At 35.7% G+C, this 27757-nt stretch overlaps 1 protein-coding gene across 1 annotated transcript in view; it reads left to right on the top strand.

The window, feature by feature from the left end:
- The window catches only part of SLC49A4 (solute carrier family 49 member 4), a 118400-nt gene that overhangs the window by 55270 nt on the left and 35373 nt on the right, over positions 1 to 27757 (top strand). Inside the window, exon 4 of the mRNA XM_077118147.1 lies at positions 6271 to 6400. Coding sequence (XP_076974262.1) covers positions 6271 to 6400 — 130 coding nt within the window. The remainder of the gene's footprint in view (positions 1 to 6270; positions 6401 to 27757) is intronic.

The following is a 27757-nucleotide window of genomic DNA, read 5'->3' as shown; positions in this document are numbered from 1 at the left end:
CCCTCTCATCTATGGACATTTGGTCTTTGATAAGGCAGTCAAGCCAACTCACCTGGGACAGAGCAGTCTCTTCAATAAATGGTGCCTAGAGAACTGGATATCCATATGCAAAAGAATGAAAGAAGACCCATATCTCACACCCTATACAAAAGTTAACTCAAAATGAATCAAAGATCTAAACATTAGGTCTAAGACCATAAAACAGTTAGAGGAAAATGTTGGGAGATATCTTATGAAACTTACAATTGGAGGCGGTTTTATGGACCTTAAACCTAAAGCAAGAGCACTGAAGAAGGAAATAAATAAATGGGAGCTCCTCAAAATTAAACACTTTTGTGCATCAAAGAACTTCATCAAGAAAGTAGAAAGACAGCCTACACAATGGGAGACAATATTTGGAAATGACATATCAGATAAAGGTCTAGTATCCAGAATTTATAAAGAGATTGTTCAACTCAACAACAAAAAGATAGCCAACCCAATTGCAAAATGGGAAAAAGAGGGCGGGCCGCGGTGGCTCAGCGGGCAAAGTGCTTGCCTGCTATGCCGGAGGACCTCGGTTCGATTCCCGGCCCCAGCCCATGTAACAAAAACGGAGAAACAGAATACAATAAAACAAGAAAATGTTTAAAAATGTTTCCCTTTCTTCCTTCCTTCCTTCCTTCTATCCTTCCTCCCTTCTCTCTGTCTTTCCTTTAAAAAAAAAAAAAAAAAAAAAAAAAAGGGAAAAAGACTTGAACAGACACCTATCAGAAGAGGAAATACAGATGACCAAAAGGCACATGAAGAGATGCTCAATGTCCCTGGCCATTAGAGAAATGCAAATCAAAACCACAATGAGATATCATCTCACACCCACCAGAATGGCCATTATCAACAAAACAGAAAATGACAAGTGCTGGAGAGGATGCGGTGAAAGAGGCACACTTATCCACTGTTGGTGGGAATGTCAAATGGTGCAACCACTGTGGAAGGCAGTTTGGCGGTTCCTCAAAAAGCTGAATATAGAATTGCCATACGACCCAGCAGTACCATTGCTGGGAATCTTCTCAAAGGACTTAAGGGCAAAGACACAGACGGACATTTGCACACCAATGTTCATAGCAGCATTATTTACAATTGCAAAGAGATGGAAACAGCCAAAATGTCCATCAACAGAAGAGTGGCTAAACAAACTGTGGTATATACATACGATGGAATATTATGCAGCTTTAAGACAGGATAAACTTATGAAGCATGTAATAACATGGATGGACCTAGAGAACATTATGCTGAGTGAGTCTAGCCAAAAACTAAAAGACAAATACTGTATGGTCCCACTGATGTGAACCGACATTCGAGAATAAACTTGGAATATGTCATTGGTAACAGAGTCCAGCAGGAGTTAGAAACAGGGTAAGATAATGGGTAATTGGAGCTGAAGGGATACAGACTGTGCAACAGGACTAGATACAAAAACTCAAAAATGGACAGCACAATAATACCTAATTGTAAAGTAATCATGTTAAAACACTGAATGAAGCTGCATCTGAGCTATAGGTTTTTTTTGTTGTTGTTTTTTTTGTTTTTTTACTATTATTATTACTTTTATTTTTTTCTCTATATTAACATTCTGTATCTTTTTCTGTTGTGTTGCTAGTTCTTCTAAACCGATGCAGATGTACTAAGAAACGATGATCATGCATCTATGTGATGATGTTAAGAATTACTGATTGCATATGTAGAATGGTATGATTTCTAAATGTTGGGTTCATTTCTTTTTTTTCTTTTTTTCTGTTAATTAATAAAAAAAAAGGGTTATATACAATAATCCTCTGAGTTTACCTTTACCATGGTCATAATAAAAAAATCATACAGTAAAAAAAAAAAAAAGGACAAAACTAAAGGGAAAAATAGACAATTTAATAATAATAGTTAAAGTAGTAATCCCATTTTCAATAATTTATATAACAGTGAGGCAGAAAATTAACAAGGATATAGGATACTTGAACAGCACTATAAAACAACTATACCTAGCTGAAATCTATATAACACTTTACTCAATAACAACTGAGTACATATTGTTCTCGAGCATACCTGAAGCATTCTCCAGGCTAGACCAAATACTGGGCCCAAAACAAGCTTCAATAAATATAAAAGTATTGAAGTCATATGAATTATGTTCTTCAAACACAATAGAATAACATTAGAAATTAATAGCAGAAGGAAATTTGAGAAATCTACAAATATGTGTAAGTTAAGCAACCTACCATGCCAAAGAAGTAATCACAAGAGAAATTAGAAAATACATTGAGATGAATAAAAATGAAAACATAGCATACCAAAACGTACTCAGCTGAAACAGAGATTAAAGGGAAATTTATAGGTATAAATGGCTGCATTAAAAAAGACCTCAAATCAGTAACCTAACATTCCACTTTAAGTTATTGTGAAAGAAAAACAAACTCAACTAAAGCAGGTAGAAGGAAGGAAGATTAGAGTAGAAATAAAATGAAATAGAGATTTTTTTAAAAAAAAATAGAGAAAATCAACAAAACTAAAAAGTATTTCATTGAAAAGAGAAAAAAATTGGGACACCTTTAGCTAGACTGAAGAAAAAAGAGAGATGACTCAATTACTAATATCAGGAATGAAACAATGAAAATTACTACTTACCTTGCAGAATTAAAAGTTTATAATGGAATACTAGGAAAAACTCTATGGCAACAAATTAGATAACTTAGATGAAATGGATAAATTCATAGAAAGTCACAAACTGCTGGAAATGATTTAAGGGATTAAAATTATTGAATAGACATATAACAAATAAAGAGATTAAATTAATAATTTTTAACTTCTCTAAAAGAATATCCCAGGCTTAGATTGCTTCACTGCTAAATTCTACCAAACATTTAAAGAATAATTAATGCTAACCCTTCTCAAACTCTTCTAAAAAATAGAAGAGAAGTAGACACTTCCCAACTCCATCTATGAAACCAGTGTTAACCTGATACCAAAACCAGATAAAGACATTACAGGAAAAGAAAACTGCAGACAAATATCTCTTATGAATGAAGATGCAAAGTCCTGAACAAAGCACTAGAAAACCAAAACCAGCAACATATAAAAAGGATTATATACCATGACTAAGTGGGGTTTATTCCAGGAATGCAAGGTTGGTTTAACATTCAAAACTCAATTAATGTAATATACCAAATCAGTAGAATAAAGGACCAAGACCCTATGATCATCTTAATAGATGCAAAATAGTTGACAAAATTCAACACCCTTTAATGATAAAAATGTTTTACTCAGCAAACTAGGAATAAAAAAAGAACTCACTCAAATTGATAAAGAGTGTCTACAAAAACTCCACAGCTAACATTATACTTAATGGTAAAATGTTGAATGCTTTCCCCCTAAAATCAGGAACAAGGGTGTCCACTCCTGCCATTTCTATTTAACATTGCGCTGAAGGTTCCAACCAGGATCACTTGCTAAGTAAGAAAAATAAACAAATGGTATCCATATTGGAAATAAAGAAGTAAAATAACCCCATTCAAGATTACAATATATAGAAATATATATATAGACAGTATATAGAACTTGTATATAGAAAGTTCTCTGGACTCCCCTAAAAAACTGTTAGAATTAAAAAATGAGTTCAGCCAGGTTATAGGACATAAAATTAATAGATAAAAACAATTGTATTTCTATACATTAGCAGTGAACAATCTGAACATTAAAATTAGGAGAATAATTCCATTTACAATACTATCAAAAAATAAAATATCTAGGAATATTTTAAGAAAATAAAATGCAAAAATTGTGCTCTGAAGACTACAAAACACTACTGAATGAAATTAAAGATCTAAATAAATAGAAAAGTATTTATGTTTATGGATCAGAAATTTTAATATTGCCAAGATGGCATTACTCCCCAAATTTTATCTATAAATGCAGTACAAGGTCATTAAAATCTCAGTTGCCTTTTTTTTTTTGGCAGAGGTTAACAAACTGACCCTAAAATTCATATGGAGATGCAAGGCACCCAGAGTAGCCCAAAACAATCTTGATAAAGAACAAAGTAGGAGGACTTATACTTCCTGATTTTAATACTTAAAACAAAGCTGCACTAATCAATACATTGTAGTGCTGGCATAAAGATAGGCATATAATCAATGGATCAGAAGTGAAATTTTAAATATAAGCCATTACATTTTTGATCAGTTGACTTTTGACAAGGGTATCAGTGGGGAAAGAATAGTCTTTTCAACAAATGAATTTGGATCCCTTCCTTATACCACCCACAAAAGTTAACTCAAAATGGCTCATAGACTGTTCTAGTTTCATAGCTGCTGAAACAAATACCATACAGTGGGTTCGTATGACATCAGGAATTTACTGGCTGATAGTTTCAGGGGCCAGAAGGCTTGTTTCCTCCTGGGGTCAGTGTCTTCTGGCTGGTTGGCAATCTTTAGTGTTCCTTAGCTTTTCTGTCACATGGCAATGCACATGGCATATCTTCTCCTTTCTCCTTTGGTTTCTGTTGACTGTGGAATATTACTTATCAACTACTAGAATGGCTATATTTAAAAAGGCAGGTAATAACAGATACTGGTGAGGATGTAGAGTAGTTGGAACCCTCATACATTGCTAGTGGGAATGTAAAATAGTACAGCTGCTTTGGAAAACATATGAATAATTCCATTTATATGAAATGTCCATAATAATGAAATCCATAGAAACTGAAAGTAGATTAGGGGTTACCGAGAACGGGGAAGTTTAGAGGGCAATAGGTGTGTGACTACAAATGGGTACAGAGTTTCTATTTTCTGGGGGTTGAGGGAGTCAAGGAAAAAGTTCTAAAGTTGATTGCCATGATGATTGCACAACTCTGAATTTACTAAAAACCACCGAATTGTACACTTTAAATGGGTGAGTTGCATGTGTATAAATTATATCTCAATAAAGCTGTTAACAAAACCTCCAGTAGAAGGACAGGTAAAGAATATGAACAAGCCAATCAAGAAGAAGAAATGCAAATGGCCAATGAGCATATGAAATATGATCATTTGGTGCTACTAATAATTTTTAAAATGTAAATTGAAACAATTCAAAAAATGTAAATTAAAACAATTTGTTAGCCTTTTTGCTCCTCAGATTGACAAAAATAAAAAAGACTGACAATGCCAAGAAAAAAAAGAGAAACAGAATAGTTAACAATCTTGTTTTTAAGAATTGGGAATATATGAATTTATAATTGGATTAAATAAAAGTTTCCATTGTTGAGTGTCTTGTGGGAATGTTTATCTTCTGCTAAAAATATAGCCCTATAATTAGAAGCATCCAGCTGAAAGGACCTCTAGAATCATTTCACCTAATCCCTGTATAAGCCCAGAAAGAGTAAGGATTTGCCAAAGGTCACAAAGTTAATTAATGGTACAGTCAGGTCTGTATGCCAAGTAACCTGACTGCCAGAGTGGTGCTTTTCTACTCAATCAGGTACAGTTGACAAAAATTGGCTTCTAAATGCCAAAACTCATGAGGGAATTATTTGGACTCCCAGAAACCTTCCCTTCAGCTATGGTGTCACACTGAGATTGTTTATATGTTCGTTTTACTTCAGACTGTTTAATGTTCTACATGAGCTGATGTTTAAGTTCTGTTCTCTGTATCTTAGTGTCTTATTTTGGAATGCTTTCTTGCTTTGTTTGATTTTCCCATGTAGCCTATAAATTGGGTCTGGCCTGTATTATGTGTCATAATATTCTTCTGCAAGTTTTCTCTATCATAGTCTTTCTTTCTCAGTACTGTATTTTAAAACAATTATCCTAGAACTGTGTTTCAAAACCAAAGATATGTTGGATTTTTGTTTTGTTGTGTTTTTGTTTTTGGGCGTGGGAGTCAAACCTGGGTCTCCAGCATGGCAGGCAAGAACTCTGCCTGCTGAGCCACCATGGCCCACCCTATGTTGGTTTTTAATGTATTCTTTTCTTATAGTAACATTTTGTAACTCCTCCAGTCTTTTTGTCAATGTAATATGCCATAGTACCACCATACTTCTGTGCTTATTATATGACTTCTTATCTACAACCTGCTAAAATTCATCTCATTACATATCCATCTTTCCCACTAGACTCCACTATCTTTATTTATCTGGATATAATCCTGGGGCCTAGTTGATGCTCAATAGCTCAATAAATATTTGTTAGATAAATGCTTGAAATTTTTTTATTTCTTTGCATTGCCTGATTAATATTTTACTCTATTGATTTTTTTTCCTTTCAGAATTTGGAGTTGTCTGCATAATATTTTCTACAACACTAGCTTATTTCCCACCCCGGCCTCCTCTTCCTCCCAGCGTTGCTGCAGCTAGCCAGCGGCTGAGCTATCGGCGGAGCTTTTGTAGATTATTAAGGTAAATGGATTTAGAGTTGTTGGATAGTTTTGTCTAGCACCTTCAAAATAAGGCCACATTTTCAAAGATAAGGCAATAATATTTCAGCAACCTGTTAATAACTGATAAAATATTGATTAGTTTAGAGCTATTTCCTACCAGAAATCTATCTGGAAAAATGCCAAAAACTGAAACCTCTATAATTTTTACCTTTCCTACATACATAGATACAAAATGTTTTTACTTTAATAATTTTCCTATAAAAGGAAACTCATATCAAATAGTAGTATCTATGAAATCATGTGTTTTGTGTGTTTATTAATTTTTTTCCTAATAAATGTTATTGTTATTCATGAAGTATTTCTTAAAGTACCCTAATAAAATAAACAGGTGCTAGTCAATACAAACAAATTAAGAATATTTATTTACTTATCACCTGAAATTATCTCATGCCACCAATAAGACCATACTTTGACAAACTTCCATTATTTTCTTATGTAATGGTATAACTTTAATATAACTAGATAAAATTCTATGAAGGCTTAAATTCCTCAATACTGAATTTGATTATTTGGATCTATAGATCATCATTGTTGATTATGACTTGCAATTGTGCCACTAGAAATTAGCATATGAATTTTTCCCAGTTTTTATTCACGAATTTTTATTGATTCTTCAGAAACTTCTCTCTAGTTAGTTATTTCTGTTCTTGTCTTCCTCTTTCACCATATGATAAATACCTGTGGTCAAGAATTATGTTTCTGTATCCTCTATAATAATGCTTCCAAGAAAAATATAATGTGAGCCACATAATTTTCAATTTTCTAGTAGCCTCATTAAAATGTTAAAAAGAAACAGTTAAAGTTAATTTTAATAATGTTTTATTTAATCCATATATCTAAAATGTAATCATTTTAACATGTTATCAGTATTAAAAATTATTGAGATATTTAGCATTCTCTTATTCATACAAAATCTATGTAATCTGGTGTGATTTACATGTACAACACATTTCAATTCAGACACTAATATTCATTGGAAATATTTGATATGTATTTACATTTATTTCATTTACAGTTGAAAATTTTTAATTGAGCACTGCCTCACATCTTGTAATATCTAAAGCTAAAAAAGTATTTGTAAGCTTTTCAAATTCTATTTCAAGAGGTCTTTGCTATTACTAGAAAGGTTGAATTCTACAGACAATTGTTTAGAAGCTTAATTGAATATCTTTCACTTTTGTAAATATGTTTTTTAGTCTTGTCCTCATTTTTCAGCAAAATTTCTATAAATGAACTAATTTCTTTTACCCTCTCCATGTATAAAACTGGTTTCCTTTTTGTGTAAGAGTCCAAACTCTTTTATAGCTGGCCAAAGTTATAAACTTAGATCCTATGTAAAAAGCTTTTTAAAAATGTTTATTGGACATTTAATTCTGATTTCTAATTTTCTTGATTCTTTTTTGACCATCAGGAAGAAACATCTTATCAAACTCATTCTTTTTTGCTGTTTTTGTCTCTTACTGTTGTCCACTTCATTATCTTAAAAATCCGTTTACACAGCTGACAGTCCATTTTGCTCTGCTGCAGCACATTACCATTGGCATTTGTTGTGAAATTTGTGACATGTCTTCTTCCAGTCTTTTATTTTCTTTCTGCATATGATAGTCACATAAATTTATCTGTGAATAGAAAAAGACTATTGCAAATGAATCAATTCATTGATACCAAGAAAATTTGGACTGTAATGCTAGAACTAACGAATGTCCCTGATATGTGCACTACAATATCTTATGCAATGCAGCAAGTTAAAATTAAATATAGACCCCACCCCAATCAAAATGGCAGAGGAAGAAATTTCAGGGCTTTGTCATTCCACAAAAACATTGAATAACCAGTAAGAAATGGCATAAAATCTTTTCAAAGCTCCAGAAAAGTTAAAGAACTGTAATAATAGGGTGAGTGCCAAAACAAGGGGATGGCTACTTAAAATCAGTAGGATCTCCTGTCGCCCTGGCTGGCCGCTCACTATCCCTCACCGACTCAGCATGGAGTGGGCCCACACTCCCAGTGCAGATCTCTGGTTTTGGTTCCCGAAGGAGCAGAGTAACCCTCGTGCACATACTGGCAATATGTGTGTCTGGCCGAATCTGTCTGTGGTGTCCTGATGGACCCGCCATCCTAGATTTGTCCTGTGTGTAGAAGGTAATACACAGAGCTCTTCTGTAGGACATTGCTGGGGTAAGGGATTGCTGGCTGTAAGACATACGATGCAGTGTCCAGGGCTATTTGAAACTGTTTTCCAGGTAAGAGGGGACTTTCCTCCCCACAGATATAGGGGAATTTCTTTCTTTTTTTTTTTTTTTTTAATATTTTTATTGTACACAACAAACAAACGTACAACATTCTTGACATACAAACATTCTATACATGGTGTACAATCAGTGGCTCACAATATCATCACATGGTTGTATATTCATCACCATGATCATTTTTTTTTAACCTTTGCATCTCTCCAGCAATAGAAATAAAAAAGAAATACTTATACATGTATATGTGCCATACCCCTTACTCCTCCCTCTCATTGACCACTAGTATTTCAATCTATTAAATTTTTTAACCTTTGTTCCCCCTATTATTTGTTTATTTTTATCCATATTTTTTACTCATCTGTCCATACCATACATAAAAAGAGTATCAGACACAAGGTTTTCACAATCACACAGTCACATTGCAAGAGCTATATCATTATACAGTCACCTTCAAGAAACATGGCTACTGGAACACAGCTCTACAGTTTCAGGCACTTTCCTCTAGCCACTCTAATACACCATAAACTAAAAAGGAGATATCTCTATAATGTACAAGAATAACCTCCAGGATAACCTCTCCACTCTGTTCAAAATCTCTCAGCCACTGACACTTTATTTTGTCCCATTTCTTTCTTCCCCCTTTTGGTTGAGAAGGTTTTCTCAATCCTTTGATGCCGAGACCCAGCTCATCCCAGGATTTCTGTCCCATGTTGCCAGAGAGGTTTACATCCCTGGAAGTCATGTTCCACATAGAGAAGAGAGGGCAGTGAGTTCATTTGCTCTGTTGGGTTAGAGAGAGAGAGAGGCTACATCTGAACAACAAAAGAGGTTCTCGGGGGCGGTGGGGGGGTGACACTTAGGCCTAGTTTTAAGTAGCCTTAGCCTATCCTTTGCAAGGATAAGTTTCATAGTGCAAACCCCAAGATCAAGGGCTCGGCCTATTGATTTGTTTATCCCCACTGCTTACAAGAATATCAGGAATTCTCCAAATGGGGAAGTTGAGTTTTTCCCTTTCTCCCTATTCCCCCAAGGGGACTTTGCAAATACTTCTTTATTCACTCTGGGATTTATCAGGCATCATGCAAACCTGGACAAACCAACAAAATCTCATGCCCTATTCAAGATTCCATTTACTTATGGTGTTCAATTAAACTGACCATACAAGTTAAATTAGGAAATGCCAAATAGACATTTCTCCCTTTAGTCTAACACAGAAGTTGAAGTTTTAAAATATGAATGACCATCTATTTTCAACATCCTGCAATATTGACAATTCTTTGTTCTTCCTCAAGAAAAGACATTTTTTAATTTGTACATTTAGTCACTATCATTGTACACTGTACGTATTCCTAGATTATACCATCTAAGTCTTTATCACCTATCTTTCCTTCTGGTTTCATACTCACCCCTAGCCCTTCTCCCTCTATCATTCTCACATTCAGCTTCATTCAGTATACTTACATTATTGTACTATTTCTATCTCTTGATAACCTGTATTCTTAACTGAAATTTTCAAAGTTCACTCATTAATGTTAGTTCATATCAGTGAGACCATACAGTATTTGTCCTTTTGTTTCTGACTAATTTCACTCAGCATAATGTCTTCAAGATCAAATGGGGGGATTTGTAGGGCTAAATATACCTACTCAAGAGAAGACCCATGTTGCAGAAAGGACCAGGGAGGCCCCTGTGCTTTGGCCTGGACTCTTCTCTAAACCTTTGCATGGGTAAACTCTGGAGGATAGTACTTGCACAGGTCAATCTTCAAAGACTGGGAGAAGTGTTTTCTCTTTCTTCCTTCTCTTTTTTTATTTAGCTAGTTCTGTCATAACATTAGCTAGATATAAGCTTAAGGAACACATGCCTCAGTTTAAATTCTGGCCATAACACATGAAAATATCAAAATGTCCAGGTTTCAACAAAAAATTATAAAACATACAAGGAAACAGGAAGTGATGGACCAGGCAAAGGAGAGGATTGAACATTAGATACCATCAATGAGGGATTGACCTGGGACATGCCGGACAAAGACTTGGAAAAAAAAATGGTTCTAAATGTGCTCAGAGAGCAAAAGGATTGTAAAGAACTAAAAGAAATCAGGAAAATGATAAACACCAAAAAAAAAATCAATAGAAAGATGGAAATTATGAAAAGGAGCTAAACAGAGCTGAAAACCACAGCGACTGAAATAAAAAAAAAAAAAAATTCCCTAGGGGCTCAACAGATTGGAACTGGAACAAAGGCAGGCCAAGGTAACAAAATGTTAAAAATTGGTAGATCTGGTTATCTGGGGTTGTAGAATTCTCTGTATGGGGTTTGCATTATTTCTGCAACAGTTCTGTAAGTTTTAAACTATTTCAAAATAGAAAGTTTTTTAAAAATTATATTTAGTCCTACTAAAACAATAGAGTTGTGTTTAATGAGTAAGTACTCTATACTCATTGTTTTTAATTTTAGATTTGAATCAATTAAAATGAAATAAATTAAAAGTTAAGTTCCTCACCTTTCTTCCTTCTTTTTTCTTCGTACTGCTTAGCCTGAATCATTTCAATTGAAGATGTCTAGCAAAACCTGAATCAGAAAAAAACTCTAGATCCAGCAAACAATTTATGGGAATTTATAGGAAATACAGGAGGCAACTTACAGGAAACACAGGTCAAACAGGAAACATAGCCTCATTTCACGTGCTCGGTGGCCCCATCTGACTAGTGGTTACCATGTTAGCACTGTTCTATGACATTGTTTTTCAAACTCTGGTTCACAGACCACTAATTTCATGGGTTCATCACCATTTTTTAACTCAAAGTAGAATGGAATAAAATAGAATTGAAAATGTAATTGCATCACATGTGGTAAGGATAAATATTTTGTGAGATTTTTGTTTCAATTATGTAAGTATGTAATATGGATAGGTCACAAAGTAAAAATATACTGCTTACTCTGGGATACAGTAAAATTTTTTTTGAAAACCACTTCTCTGTAGCACTTAGTACATTTCCTTTCACACAATAGGTAAAGAAAAAATAGTATGCAAATTGAATTGTGATTAGTGGTGCATATTTCTAAGATGACAATTTAATTTAAAAATGCTATTTATTGATGGGTACAGTTTTCTCTTTAGGGTGATGGAAACATTTTGGAAAAAGTGGAAATGGTTGCACAACATTATGAATACAATTAGTGCCACTGAATTGTATACTTAAAAATGGTTAAAATGGAAAATTTTATGTTATATATTTTACCACGATAAAACAATTTAAACTAAGTTTTTCTCCATGCACAGCCATCTGCATAGGGTAGATAGCAATAGCTAAGGTTAGAGACGTAGGTTGTGATCAGATTATGCCATACTGATAATGTTCTGTGGGAAATGAGGAGTCACTGAATGATTTTAAGCTAAAGAGTGATGTAAAAGATTGTTTTGAGGGAAAATCAGTAATTTGAAATTATCACTCTAACCATGAATAATCCCATTTTTGCTTCTAATTGCACTATAGAGCAAGCTCTTTATTGTCTGCTTAAAGCGTGGGGTACAAGATCTTTCTTTTCCATTAAAAAACTTTTTCACCACTACCTGAAATTCCTTTGTCTCTTCCCATATATTCTGTTTAAGCTGCATGATTGCCTGTTTAGACCACTACCTTTGCACTCTGCAGGGGAGTTCTCTGTGTCTACCATGCCCCCTTGCCCTAGCCTCCAGTGTAATTTTCTCCAGTCCTTCAAAGTGCTCCTGGATCATCACTTCCTGAATTAATCAGAGTAAATCCCTTCTAGATTCTAATTCAACTGTGTGGCAAAAAAATATCAGTAGTTGTGCTCTAAGGTTTCAACCACAATCATTTATTTACTATCCATATGATTTTCTTCTCTTAAAATGCTCTTAACCTAATATAAAAATTTCATTACTTTTATATATTGGTTTAATGTTTGGTGATTGGTTATTGTTTGTGCCATTTAGACTTCAAGAGAGGAGAGCTGAGCTGGATATGCCCCTTATTTCAGGGCACATGAATACATTAATTAATTAATTAATTAATTCCCTTTTGTTTATATTTCCCACACCCATTTATACTACCACCCCAGGTCACCACTCAAATGCATTTAATGTGTATCTGTTTGTCTCTGATTTTTGCAATATGTGTATTGTTTTGTATATATCTAATTTTAAGTTATTTAAATGATGTCATGTTATCTGTCTCATTCCATTTGAACTTTTTCACTCTACACTTTTTTTTTCACTTTATAATTTAGCAACTCTAATAATATACAATGGTATAATTGTATGACCTCCATATACCCAATATTAACAATTATCAACTCACAGCCAATCTTGTTTTATCTCTACCCCAGCTACTTCTTCCCTTTCTGTATGATGAAGGAAATCCTAGATAACAAATCATTTCATCCATAAATATTTCAATATGTATAGTATATATCTAAAGATAGGGACTCTTTGAACATAAATAAAGTTGTACCATTATCACACCTGAAAGCTTTTCTGCAATAATTTGTTAATACCAAACCAGCATATATGTTTCCAATGGTCTCATAAATGTCATGAATGTTTTTTAAACTACTTGTTTGAATTAGGACTCTCTCTCTTTCTTTCTCTCTCTCTGCTTTCTGATTTATTTTTCAAGGGGCCAAGTGTTTTGTGCCTCCTTGTAGTATGATTTGACCTGTGTTTCCTCTAAGTTGCCTCCTGTATTTCCTATAAATTCCCATAAATTGTTTGCTGGATCTATAGTTTTTTTCTGATTCAGGTTTTGCTAGACATCTTCAATTGAAATGATTCAGGCTAAGCAGTACGAAGGAAAAAGAATGAAGAAAGGTGAACAGAGCCTACTGGACCTGTGGGACCCCATCAGGCATCCAATATAATACGCATTATGGGAGTCCCAGAAGGAGAAGAGAGGGGCAGAAGTGTTCAAAGAAATAATGGCTGAAAATTTCCCAAATTTAATGAAAGACTTGAATATACACATCCAGGAATCCCAGTGAGCCCCAAACTGTATAAACTAGAAGAATCCATGCCAAACAAATTATAATCAATTTGTGAAATGCCAAAGATATAGGAAGAATTTTGAAATCTGAAAGAGAAAAGCAACACATCATGTACGAGGGAGCCTCACAAAGATTAAATGCTGCTTTCTCATAGAAATAATGAAAGCTACAAAGCAGTGGGACAAAATATTTGAAGTGCTGAAAGGAAGAAAAGAATTTCCAACCTCTAATGTAACTACTAGAGATATTAATGGAAATGATTAGAGATGGCTTCACTATTGTTGGTACACCTCAGAACCTCATTATTTATATACTCTTGGCCTATTAAATCTGGAACCTTGATGCTCAGCTTACCTAAAATTAACCAGAATCTAGAAACTTTAAAAGCAATGCATTTGTGCCAGGAAGTTGGGATTTAATGAAAAATACCTCCTTCCAATAAGATATCCTACTTGGGAAACTAATTACAATTAGAAAGCTAGATATTAGTAAGATTATAAAACCAGAGGGAGGGAACAATGTCATAGTAGTAGATATGCTGAATTAATCAGTTGCCTCTCTCATCAAGGGTTGTCTTTCCCATAAAAGAAGAATGCTGAGGACATAAAATTCCTCTTTTCCATTATTGGAACTAAATAACCTCTTCCATCCTTCTTGTTACAAATCAAAGGGCCCCTGGTTTATTTTTTCTGAGGGGATGTGGACTTTATCAGTGGTGGAAGCATCTAGGAGGCACTAATGTTGTTTTAAGCTACTGTGGTGGTTTGAAGTTGTTATATGTCCCAGAAAATCAAGTTCTTAAATTTAATCCCCATTGGAAAAGCCAACCTCCTTCTTATACATAGCATTTCATCAGCTTTAGCAAATTAAACTAGCTACCTCCTTCCAGATTTGTTTACTTTACCCAGGCATCAGTGAGCACTACCTATCTGAAGCCACTGTTTTAGTTCCCCAGTTGCTAAAACAAATACCATGCAATGAGCTGGCTTAAACAATGGGAATTTATTGGTTCATGGTTTTGAGGCTAAAAGTAGTCCAAAATCAAGGGCTCAGAAAAGTGATGCTTTCTCTCTGAAGAGTATGGCATTCTGTGACTGGCTGCAGGTGATCCTTGGTCCTTGGTTTTTCTGTCACATGGCAGAGCGCAGGGTGATGTGTTCTCCTTTGTCCTCCAGATTCCTTTGAATTCCAGTTTCTTTCTCTTTCCATGGCTTTCTCTCTCTTAATGTCCATTCTGATTTTAAAGGACTCCAATAACCTGGAGTAAAGTCCAGCCTGATTAATTTGGGCCACACCTGAGCAAAAGTAACATCTTCCAGAGATCCTATTTACATTGGGTCCTCACCCATGGGACTACGGGTTGGGACCTGAACAGGCCCTTTGTGGAAGATATTATTCAGTCTGCAACAGTCCCCTTAAATAAAGTTCAAGGCTAAGGTTCTCTGATTGGGCTATAATTCTGCCCAAACATTGGTCCATTTCCATTTCACTTTCAACCTGAAGATGTAGCCACTGGGAATCCAAGTTCATTCTGGGAAAAGTCTCCTAATAAATTCATGACATTGTTTGGGCCCTAGGCTTTGATTTCAGTGTCCCTTGTCCTAGCATGCCATCAAAATGAAGGTTTAATTTTCCAGGATTCGCAGATGCTACCAGTTTCCCACTCTGGGTTTCTGTTTTCTGTACAAGATTGGGAATGCATCGAGTCTATAAATTGCTTTGGCTAGAATTTAACATTTTAACAATATTTAGTCTTCCAATCCATGAACATAGAATGTACTTCCATTTATTTAGGTCTTCTGTAGTTTCTTTTAGCAATGTTTAGTCGTTTCCTGTGTACATGTCCTTTACATCCTTGGTTAGGTTTCTTCTTACATATTTGATTCTTTTAGCTGCTGTTGTAAATAAACTTTTTTTTCTTGATTTCCTCTTCGGATTCTTCATTATTCATGTATAAAAACAAACACTGATTATTGCTAATAAAAATTTGCTGAATTTTTTTATTAGCTCTAATAGCTGCTTTTTGGGTTTTTCAGAATTTTCTACATATAGGATCATGTCACCTGCAAATAGGGAAAGTTTTGCTTCATCCTTTTAATTTGGATGCATATTATTTCTTATCCTTGCCTAATTGCTCTGGCTAGAACTTTCAGTACAATATCTAATAACAGTGGTGTCATTGGGCATCTTTGCCTTATTCCTGATCTTAGGAGGAAAATCAGTCTTTCATTTTTGAGTATGATGCTATCTATGGGTTTTTCCTTTATGCCCTTGATTATGTTGAGGAGGTTTCCTTCCATTCATAGTCTTCTAAGCATTTTTATCAAGAAGTGTTGTTGGGTTTTGTCAAATGCTTTTTCTGAATCAATTGAGATGACTGTGTGGTTTTTTTTTTGCCTTTGTTCTATTAATGTGGTGTATTGCATGAATTGATTTTCTTATTTTGAACTACCCTTGATCCTACTGGGTCATGGTGTATAATTATTTTATTGTGCTGTAAGATTAGTTTTGCTGCTATTTGTTGAGAATTTTGATATATATTTTCATAAGGGGTATTAGTCTGTAATTTTCTTTTATTGTGGTATCATTATATGGCTTTCATATTAGGATGACATTGTCCTCATAGAATGAGTTAGGAGGCGTTTCCTCCTCTCCAGTTTTCTGGAAGAGTTTGAGCAGGATAGGCATGAGTTTTTCTTGAAATATTTGATAAACTCACCAGTGAAGCCATTGGTCCTGGGTTTTTCTTTCATGCAAGGGTTTTGATTACTGATTCAATCTTGTTATTTTTTCCATTCTTTTTTCCTTGCACTCCTCAGCCGGAATCATTTCAATTGTCTTGTTTTCAAGTTTGTTGTTTCTTTCTTCTGTGTGCTCTAATCTGCAGAAGAAACTCACTAGGGAGTTTTCATCTCCATTTTTGTGGTTTTCAACTCTATTATTCGTTTGATTCATTTTGAAAATTTCAATCACTTTTTTGAGATTCTTATATTGTTCATCAATTTACTGATATCCTTTAGTTCTTTCTCTGTTTTCCTCTATGTCCTCAATCTTTTTTTAAATTTTTTAATTTTTTAATATTTTTTTTACATGGGCAGGCACCGGGAATCGAACCCGGGTCCTCTGGCATGGCAGGCACGCATTCTTGCCTGCTGAGCCACCGTGGCCCGCCCTATGTCCTCAATCTTGCTGAAGATCTTTTTTTTTTAAGTCTTTGTCCAGTAGTCCAAAATCTGGTTCTTCATTGATGAGTTCTGAATTTTGATATTGTTCCTTTGGATGGGCCATCATTTCCTCTTTCTTTGTCTTATAATTTTTTGTTGCACACTGTTACTTTAATATTTTAATATGTTAACTCTGGGATGTAGTCTCTGGACTGTCTGTTCATTAACTTTGTATCCAGCCAGTGGTATGACAGAGATTTCCTTGAATGCCTGGAACTAACAAAATCAAAGAGAAGAATGGAAAGAAACACCATTCACAGACTTTGAAAATTGGCTCTGTATTGGTCCATGCTCTTTTTCAGAATTAGCCCTCCTATCAAGATCAGCCTGTGGTAAAAGTGAAGTTCAGAGTCCTCTCCATCTTTTCTGAGCCTGCATTTTGTCCTGCAATTGTGCTAGCTCAAGGCCTTAGGAATTCCTCCAATTACAAGTATTTGGATGTCTCTTCCACTTCCTATAAGATAGACTTTCACCCCCTCAGGGTACACAATTGTACATGTTAAAGCTGATCAAACTTTGCCTCAGGCCATTTTGACTTAATCGTTCCTTACATTGGTTTACTGTCTGCATGCCGCTTCGACCTGTAGGGCAAAGTCTGGGAAGGCGAGCCAGAGAAGTTTCTTGGTTCAGTATTTCAGGCTGCAATCAGATAGATTGGCTCCAACATGCCAGCACCTAGGTATGTGCATAGGGTTTATAGTCTACTTCCTCCAGAACAGGGCCAGGGACCCCAATGGGAGTATCTGCTGGCTCCGCACCAGACTGGGGATGTGGCAAGCAAGGAGCCACAAGCTTCGGAGCTTCTCCTACCATTTTTTTTTTTTTTTTTTTTTTTTTAAAGGAAAGACAGAGAGAAGGAAGGAAGGATAGAAGGAAGGAAGGAAGGAAGAAAGGGAAACATTTTTTAAACATTTTCTTGTTTTATTGTATTCTGTTTCTCCGTTTTTGTTACATGGGCTGGGGCCGGGAATCGAACCGAGGTCCTCCGGCATAGCAGGCAAGCACTTTGCCCGCTGAGCCACCGCGGCCCGCCCTTCTCCTACCATTTTTAAAGTTCCACTTTTTCGATTCAGCACTCACCTAGTTAGTGCAATCCTTTATCTGTTTTCTGAGGTTTTGAGGAAGAGGGCTCTGCCAGTTTCTGCTAGTTATTCAAAAATTCTGTGGGAGAATGACATCCTGTTGTGTCTTCACCACCATCTTGTTCAACCAGAGTACACTTACATTTAATATAACTATTGATATGACTGTATTTAAGTATTTACTATTTTTTTACATCCATCCTTTCTGATTTTTGTTGTTGTTCTTCAGTATATATGTTTTTTCTGTTGCTTTTAAGAATTTTCTCTTTAACATTAATGTTCAGCAATACCACTATGATGTGTATAGATGCATAGTTTTCTTTGCATTTACTTTGTTTGAAGTTTCCTGAGTCTTTGTTTTGCATGTTGATGTTTTTCATCAAATAATTTTGGCCATTATTTCTTTTAAATCTCTTTCTGTCCCCTTTTTCAATGTCCTTCTCAGACCCTAGTCACACATATGTTAACCTATTTGACATTGCCTCAAGACCCACCTTTTTTCTATCTGTATTTCAGATCGGAAAATTTTTTTACTGATAGCTGACTCTGTTTTCAGTTCCACAATTTCCAATTTGTTCTTATATTAGAGTTTCCATTTCCTCACTTAGATTCCCTTTACATTTATTCCTTATCACCATGTTTTCCTTTAATTCTTTTTTTAAACTTTTAAAATTATATAATATAACATATAGTCAAAGCAAAGAAAGAAAAAGACAATAGTTTTCAAAGCACTCTTCAACAAGTATTTACAGGACAAATCCCAGAGTTTGTCATGGGCTACCTTACCATCACCTCAGATTTTTCCTTCTAAGCTGCTTCAGAATATTGGAGGCTAGAAGGAATATATATTTTTTATCACCACTTTTTTTTCTTTTTTGTGAAAAGTAACATATATACAAAAAAGCAATAAATTTCAAAGCACAGCACAATTAGTTGTAGAACAGATTTCAGAGCTTGGTAGGGGTTACAATTCCACAATTTTAGGTTTTTACTTCTAGCTGCTCTGAGATATTGGAGACTAAAATACCAATGTAATAATTCAGCAGTCATACTCATTTGTTAAACCCTGCCTTCTCTATATAATTCCACGATCACCTTTGATCTTTCTCCCATTCTTTAGGGGTATTTGGGCTATGCCCGTTCTAAATTTTTCATGTTGTAAGGGCTGTCAATAATAAGGTGTAGGTCCCAAGAGAACCTCTTCTATGGCTCAGATGTGGCCTCTCTCCCTCAGCCAACATGACAAGCAAACTCACTGCCTTTCCTCTCTCTATGTGAGACACAACTCCCAGGGGTGTGGACCTTCCTGGCAACGTGGGACAGAAATCCTAGAATGAGCTGGAACTCAGCATCAATGGACTGAGAATACCTTCTCAACCAAAAAGGGAAGAAAGAAATGAAACAAAATAAAGTGTCAATGACTGAGAGATTCCAAACAGAGTCAAGAAGTTATCCTGGAGGTTATTCTTAGGCATTAAATAGATATCACCTGTTTAGTTAAGGTGTAACGGAGAGGCTGGAACTGCCTGAAAATGTAGAGCTGTACTCCAGTAGCCATGTTTCTTGAAGATGATTGTATAATGATATAGCTTTTGCGGTGTGACTATGTGATTGTGAAAGCCTTGTGACTGATGCTCCTTTTATCTACCTTATCGACATATGAGTAAAACATATGGATTAAAAATAAATAAATAATAGGGGAATAGATTGAAATGCTACTGATCAATGAAAGGGAGGAGTAAGGGGTATAGTATGTATGAATCTTTTTCTGTTTTCTTTTTATTTCTTTTTCTGAATTGACGCAGATGTTCTAAGAAATGATCATGATGATGAATATACAACTATATGATGATATTGTGAGTTATTGATTATATAAGAGAATGGAATGATCATATGGTAAGAATGTTTGTGTTTATATGTGGTTATGGTTCATAAATAAAAAAAATACTACTACTAATAAGGGGTAGGGAGATGAAACTAGTTGATGTTCTGGAAAGGCAGACCTCTCTAGGTTTCAGGACTTATCTGATCCAGGGACCCATCTGGAGGTCGTAGCTTTCTGGAAAGTTACCCTAGTGCATGGAACCTTTGTAGAATCTTATATATTGCCCTGCATGTTCTTTAGGATTGGCTGGAATGGTTTTGGTTGGGATTTGGCAAGTTATGGTAGGTAGCAATGTCTAACTGAAATTTGTGTAAGAGTGGCCTCCAGTGTAGCCTCGCAACTCTATTTGAATTCTCTCAGCCATAGATACCTTATTTGATATGCTTCTTTCTTCCCTTTTGGTCAGGATGGCATTGTTGATCCCGCAGTGGTCAACCCATCCCTGGGAATTGTCTCTCATGCAGCCAAGGAGACTTTCACCCCTGGATGTCATGTCCCACACAGGGGAGGGCAATGATTTCACTTATTGGACTTAGAGAGAGTGAGGCCACATCTGAGCAACAAAAGAGATCCACCAGAGGTGCCTCTTGGGCATAGCTGTAGGTAGGGTAAGCTTTTCTGCTACCTACATAAGCTTCACAAGACCAAGCCTCAAGATCAGGGGCTTGGCCTATTGATTTGGGTATAACTCAATGTTTGACACAGTATCAGGTGTCTCCCCATGGTAAACTTTAATAGTTCCATATTTTTTCTCCCATCCCCCAAGGAACTTTGCCAATACTTTTTTATTATCTGTTTAATATATTCTGAGATGTTCTAGGCATTACATTAAGCTATAAGGATTCAAGGCCCTCATTCTTATTCTGGGCTCCCTGTGTTTCAGTTGTTTAAATGAGCTATTTGGACAGGTTGAGTTAGATTACATGTTATAGAAAATTTAGGTTCTGGACAAAATAAACCTTTCTTCCTTTGGTCTCAAAGAGTACATGAGCTTCTAAAATATGGACAAGATCTTCCTTACCCCTGTGTTCTGAATTACCTTAATCCCAACCTTCTTCCCTTCATTCTTATCTCTGAATACCAGGTTATACATATATAAAACAGCCTCTCAAAATCCAGAAATAATAATTACCACTCTGGATAAAATGTGACTGCTACAAGAGCTTACAATCTAAGCCCCTGTTTTCTTATAAGCATTTTCTAAATGAGACCATACAATAATTGCTCTGTTGTTTCTGCCTTATTTTGCCTCACCAGATGTCCCATAGCTTCACTCACAATGTTGCATACCTCACAACTTCCTTCTTTTTTGTAGCACCTCAATATTTGATCATATGTATTCATCATCATTCACCAATCTACTTCTCAGTCAGTGCATCCTTCAGCCACCTGCATTCTTTAGGCATCATGTATAATGTCCAAAGTCCACAGTCCATCAACACTCTCAATTTTAGATAATTTCTTTGTTCCCAAGATAAAGATAAGCAGTAAATAAACCCTCACCAAATAGGAAATCTAAACCTCCTCTTAACTCGTGTCCCACTCCCCATTATTTACCCCTGGTGTTGCTGTGGTACAACTGATGTTTTATCTGTTAAACATATCCCATAATATGCAATAGCAGTTTTCCCCCTATACCCTGAACTTAAACATTCTTTGTACAAGTATCATACCTTTGAAGTAGTTCATGCAAGAACTTATTTATATTTGTAGTGTTAATCAGTGGGACCCTAAATCAACCCCTTTCAATCATGTTTACCTTCAATATGGTAGTATTACTTATACACCCACTAGTGAAGCACCTTCACTTCTATTTATTCCCTTACATTTGAATTCAATCTCATTAGCTCACTGTTCACCCATTTCTAGCTTCTGTATATCTCTAAGTCCCCTGTATTCTATCTTATAAACCTCCAATATTACCTTTACCATGGTCATAAAAGTGGAGTCATACAGTATATTTTTGTGTCTGGCTTATTTCACTCAGCGTTATATCCTCAAGACGCATCCATCTTATCATGTGCTAAAGGACGTCATTTCATCTTACTGCTACATAATATTGCATTGTATGTATATACCACATTATGTTAATTCACTCACCTGTTGATGGGCATTTGGATAGTTTCCATCTTTTGGTGATTGTGAATAATGCTGTTATGAACATCGTTGTGAACATTGGTGTGCAAATGTCTGTTTGTGTCACTGCTTTCAGCTCTCCTGGGTATATACCAAATAATGGCATTCTGGGTCATAGGGCAACTCAATATTTAGTTTCCTAAGGAACTGCCAATCTGTCTTCCATAGTGGCTGCACCATTATACATTCCCACCAACAGTGCATAAGTGTCCCAGTTTCTCCACATCCTCGTCAACATTTTTCGTTTCCTGTTTATTTAATAGCAACATTCTTATAGGTATGAGGTGGTAACTCATTGTACTCTTGTTCTGCATTTCACTTATAGCTAATGAGAATGCGCATCTCTTCATGTGCTTTAGAGCCATCTGTATTAGCTCTTCAGAAAAATGCCTATTCACATCTTTAGCCCATTTTATAATTGGGTTGTTTGTTCTTTTGTTGTTGAGTTGTATGATTTCTTTATGTATACAGGATATCAAGCCTTTGTCCAATGTGTGATTTCCAAATATTTTCCCCCATTGAGTTGGCTGCCTCTTCACTTTTTTGACAGGTCTTTTGAGGCTCAGAAATATTTGATTTTAAGGAGTTCCCACTTAGCGATTTTTTCTTTTGTTGCTTGTGTTTAGGGCTTGTGTTTAGGTATAAAGTTGAAGCTACTTCCTATGACTAGGTCTTGAACATGTTTCCCTACATTTTCTTCTAGGTTTTTATATTTAGGTGTTTGACTCAGTTTGAGTTAATTTTTTGTATAGAGTATGAATAAGGGTCCTCTTTCATTCTTTTGGCAATTGATATCCAGTTCTCCCATGCCCATTTATTGAAAAGACTATTTTGTTCCAGTTCAGTGGATTTGGGGGCGTTGTCAAAAATCAGTTGACCATAGATTTGGTGGTTTATTTCTGCACTCTTGATTTGATTACATCGGTCAATGGTTCTACCTTTGTGCTGGTACCATGTTGTTTTGACCACTGTGGCTTTGTAATAGGTTTTAAAGTCAGGGATTTTTAATCCTCCCACTCTGTTTTTTTTTTTTTAGGGTGCTTTTAGCTTTGGGGGGTCTCTTCCCCTTCTAGATGAATTTGGTAGCTAGTTTTCCAAGTCTTCAAAGTAGGTTGTTGGAATTTTGATTGGTACTGCATTGAATCTGTAGATCAATTTGGGTAGAATTGACATCATTAAATTATAGTGTTAGAATAAACTTTGTATTCTTAAAGACTTAAATTTGTTGAAGGTTGTTTATGGAGTATCACATGGTCAATCCTGGAGAATGTTCTGTGTACTCTTGGGATGAAAATATATTTTTTCGTTGCTGGGTAGAGTGTTCTGTAGATGTCAAGTTGGTTAAAGTGTTGTTCAGTTTTCTGTTTCTTTTTGCTTTTCTGTCTAGTTGTTCTATCCTTTGTTAAAAATGGATTATTGAAGTATTTAACTGTTCTTGAATTACCTATTTCTCCCTTCATTTCTGTTTTTGATTCGTGTATAATGGTGCTCTATTATTGGGTTACACATACGTTTATAATTGTTTAATCTTCCCAATATAGTAATCTTTTGGTTTTAAAGTCTATTCAGATATTAGTATAGCCACTCCAGCTTTCCTGTGGTTACTGTTTGCATGATATATCTTTTCCATCCTTTTGCTTTCAACCTATTTGTATATTTGAATCTAAAATGTGTCTTCTGTAGACAACATATAGTTGGATCATGTTTTTTATGCAGTCTTACAATCCTTGCCTCTTGATTGGATTTTAATCCATTCACATTTAAAGTTATGATAGATATAGTTGGATTTACATATTCTATCTTTTATTTTCTGTATTTCTCGTCATATGTTTTTTTGCTCTCTTCTTCTTTTACTTGTTTCTTTTCCACTGAGTGGATATTGTCTAACATAGCATTTTAATTTCATTAATAATTTTTCACTATTTTAAAGTTATTTTTTAATGGTTGCTTTAGGGTTTACCATATGCATCTTAACTTATCCAAATCAGCTTTAGATTTATACTAGCTTAATTCCAGTTACACCAAAACAGTACTCCTATATAGCGCTATTTCTTTTCTCCCATTATGGTATGATTTATATTGTATCTATTAATGTTTTAAACCTAACAATACAATATTACTTTACCATTTGTCATCATTTCTTCTCCTATTACAGTTTTGCTCCCACTCACCTCCTTTGTGTTATTATTGTCAAATATATTATACATGTATTACACTTCTATATGTTTTCCGCCCAACAATATATTAGATACATATATGTGTATACTCTTACTTTTTAAGTTAGTTAAGAGAAGAGAGGTGAAAAAAAAATGTTAAACGTGACTATTATAATTACATAATTACTTTTACCAGTGCTCTTTTTTTGTTGTCATGGATTTTAATTACTGTCAGTTACCATTTGCTTTCAGCCTGAAGAATGTCTTTAGTATTTCTTGTAAGGCAGTCTGCTAGCAATGTATTCTCTTTTTGTTTAACTGAAAAAGTCTTTATTTCACTTTCATTTTTTAACTATGGTTTTCTGGATATAAGATTCTTATTTTACTTTTTTCTTGGAGTACTTTTGAATATGTTTCCCCACTGCCTCTGGCATCTATTGTTTCCACTGGGAAGTCAGTAGTTAATCTTATGGAGGCTCCCTTGTAAGTGATAACACTTTTCTCTTTCTGCTTTCAAGATTTTCTCCTTGTCTTTGACTTTCAGCATGTTTACTATGCTGTGTCTATTTTTGGATATCTGTATTTATCTTACTTGGGGTCCACTTAGCTTCCTGAATGTGAAGGTTATTGTTTTTCCATAAATTTGAGGTTTTCAACCATTATTTCTTTTAATATTTTTTCTCCTTTCACATCTCTCTTTACATATGATGGTGCTCTTAATGTTGTCCTACATTTCTCTGAGGCTGTCACCGTTTTTTTAAAATTCTTCTCTCTCTCTCTTCTTCAGTTTGCATAATAATCTATATAATTCTATCTTCAAGTTCACTAATTCTTTCTTCTGCCAGTCCATAGCTACTGTTGAGCCCTTCTGGTGAAATTTTTTTCAGTTACTGCGTTTTCAACTCCTAAATTTACAATTCATTCTTTCTTAAAATTTCTATCTTTGTATTGATATTCTCTATTTCATGCAACATTGTTATCATACCTTCCTTTACTTTCCTGGTTTCTTTTAGTTCTTTGAGCATAATTATAATGGCTACTTTGAATTTTTTGTCTGTTACATGTGACATTTGGTTGCCCTCAAAGCTAGTTTCTGTTGCCTGCTTTTGTCCCATCTGTATGGGTCATATTTTCCTATTTCTTTACATGTGTCATTACTTTTGTTGAAAACTGGATATTTTACATAATATATAATAGCAATTATGGGTACTGGCCCCCTGGGGCTTGTTGTTGTAATTTTCTTACTTGTTTGTCTAGTAAATAGTTGCATTATTTTAATGAAGTTTGTTCCCATATCTCCTCCCCTCTACCCCAACACACAAGCAGTGTTCAGTCTTGATGTTGCTCTTCAGGAAGGCATAGCTTTTGATGTGCCCACAGTCATCCTTGGATGACAGTAGTACTGGCAGGACACTCTTTTACTCTTTCACTCTTTCCTTGACCAATCCCAGCTGTTAAACTCCACTCATTCATTGTTGGTTGATTGCTCTATTGTTTTCAACAATCCTTTGAAGCATAAATTCCTCTATAAATCTGATCAAATTGACCCTCCTTCTATGGAACAGTTTCTGAGGTCAGTGCTTGATATTTGTTCACTCCACAGGAGGGCTCCTCCAAGCTGTCTTGGGGAGAGAAAGAGCCCTGTGTTCTTGGCTGCAGCAGTCTGGAGTGGTGTCTGCCTTGTTGAGCTGGGAGGGAGGTGGGTGGGAGCAATCTTGGTTCAAAGACCATCTTTCTTACCAAATGTGTCTGTTTGAAAGTATTATATGCCCCAGAAAAGCCATGTTTTTATCTTGGTTCAGTCTTGTGGAGGCAGCCATTTCTTTTAATCCTGATTCAATAATGTATGTTGGAAACTTCGATTAGATTATCTTCATGGAGATGTGACGTGCCAAATTGTGGGTATGACCCTTTTGATTACATGGAGATGTGACTCCACCCATTCCAGGTGGGTCTTGATTAGTTTACTGGAGTCCTTTAAAAGAGGAAACATTTTCGAGAGCCATAAAAGACAGAAAGAAACAACAGAGTTGACAGAAACTTCAGAGCAGAGCTGACACAAATGTGATGCTTGGAGAATAGAGACACAGAGGTTTAGAGATGCTTGAAGCTCAGCAGACTCCACCATGTGATGTTAAGCAAGCCAGAACCTGGAGAGAGCCAAGGAGAGCAAAGAGATGAAAGCCAGGCCCTGAGAAGCAAGGTGAGGAACCCCCACAAGAACAGAGGCTGAAAGCAATGGCGCCCAGGAGCAAGGGACCAGCAGGTGCCAGTCACATGACTTCCCAGCTGGCAGGACTGTTCCAGACCCATTGGCCTTTCTTGAATTAAAGTATCTGTTCCTGGATGCCTTTGTTTGGACATTTTCTTAGGCTTAGAACTGTAAACTTTTAACTTATTAAAGTCCATTTATAAAAGCTGTTCCAATTCTGGTATACTGCATTCTGGCAACATTTATGAATCTAATACACCAAAGTTTCATAGATTTTCTTGAACAGATGTTTCTTCATTTGCTGTTTGCCCTTGAGACCATTTCCAGAGGCTGTACATCATTGTGTTTAAAATAATCTTTTCAGTTTTCTTGGGGAGCAGGTCAGCAGGCTCCTCATGTTGTCATGCCAAAAATCAGCCTCTTCCTCTTCTGTTACATCTTTAGATTTTCACAACAATACCTAGATTAATGTTTGATTGAACAACCAGGGTTTGAGCATATTTGGGAGACATCTTTAGAATTCTGCTCATCATAGCATGTCTAATAATGTTTTATCATATACTGTTGTTGTGGATGATGTAATATGGAGACTCTGGATTCTCATCTTTCTCTAAAATCGGTTAATTTTTGTTCTACTAAGCAGTTTGATTACTGGCTGATCGCCTTGACTTGTGTATGCTTGATTTTATGTTTAATTAGGGCAGAGAAGTGGAAAACCTAAGGTGTTTCCCACACCCTTCTCACTTGGTAGGATTCAGTCTTCACACTGTCTTCTCTACAGGTATTTTCAGGGCTTTTTTTTTTTTTAACAGAGAATCTGTACTGTCTCACTCTATCTGTGGTATGATCCTTATGACTACAGCTGGGCCTTTTGGGTGTCTCAGCAGAAGCCCAGCAGGTTGGCAAGGTGTTAATGAGATCTCCCCCGTTCTAGCTGGGTCAGAACTCCAAGGCTCCAGTACTGTTTGACTCTGCTATCTTTGTTCCTTTTTTTAACCCTATAGCAGTCTCTCTATCTCTGTTTATCCTCTAGCAGCTTTGTCCTGTACATGTGCTGCCCATCTCTCAGCCAAGGACTTGTTGGACCTCCATATACAGACTCCTGGGGGCCCTCTTCTGCAGAGCTCCCCTCCATCTGATGCCTTGTCCAACAGTTCCAGCTATTTCAGCAGTTGTGGACTCTGATCTATGCTTCCTCAGCTCAGTGAAACCCACGTGGTCCACTTGGTCTCCTGCTTGCTGTGTTCTCACTGGGAAATTGTCCCCTGGTAGAGAGCCAGGGCAATCACAGAGGTCACCTCATGAGTTTCTCTTCTGTCAGGAATCACAATCTTATGCTTAAGGCAGCAGGACTGCTCTGGTACCAGT

The sequence above is a fragment of the Tamandua tetradactyla genome, chromosome 10 (assembly GCF_023851605.1).
Source record: "Tamandua tetradactyla isolate mTamTet1 chromosome 10, mTamTet1.pri, whole genome shotgun sequence".
Classification (NCBI taxonomy): Eukaryota; Metazoa; Chordata; class Mammalia; order Pilosa; family Myrmecophagidae; genus Tamandua; species Tamandua tetradactyla.
Note: the sequence above shows the minus strand (reverse complement) of the source record. Positions and strands in the feature narration are given on the sequence as shown.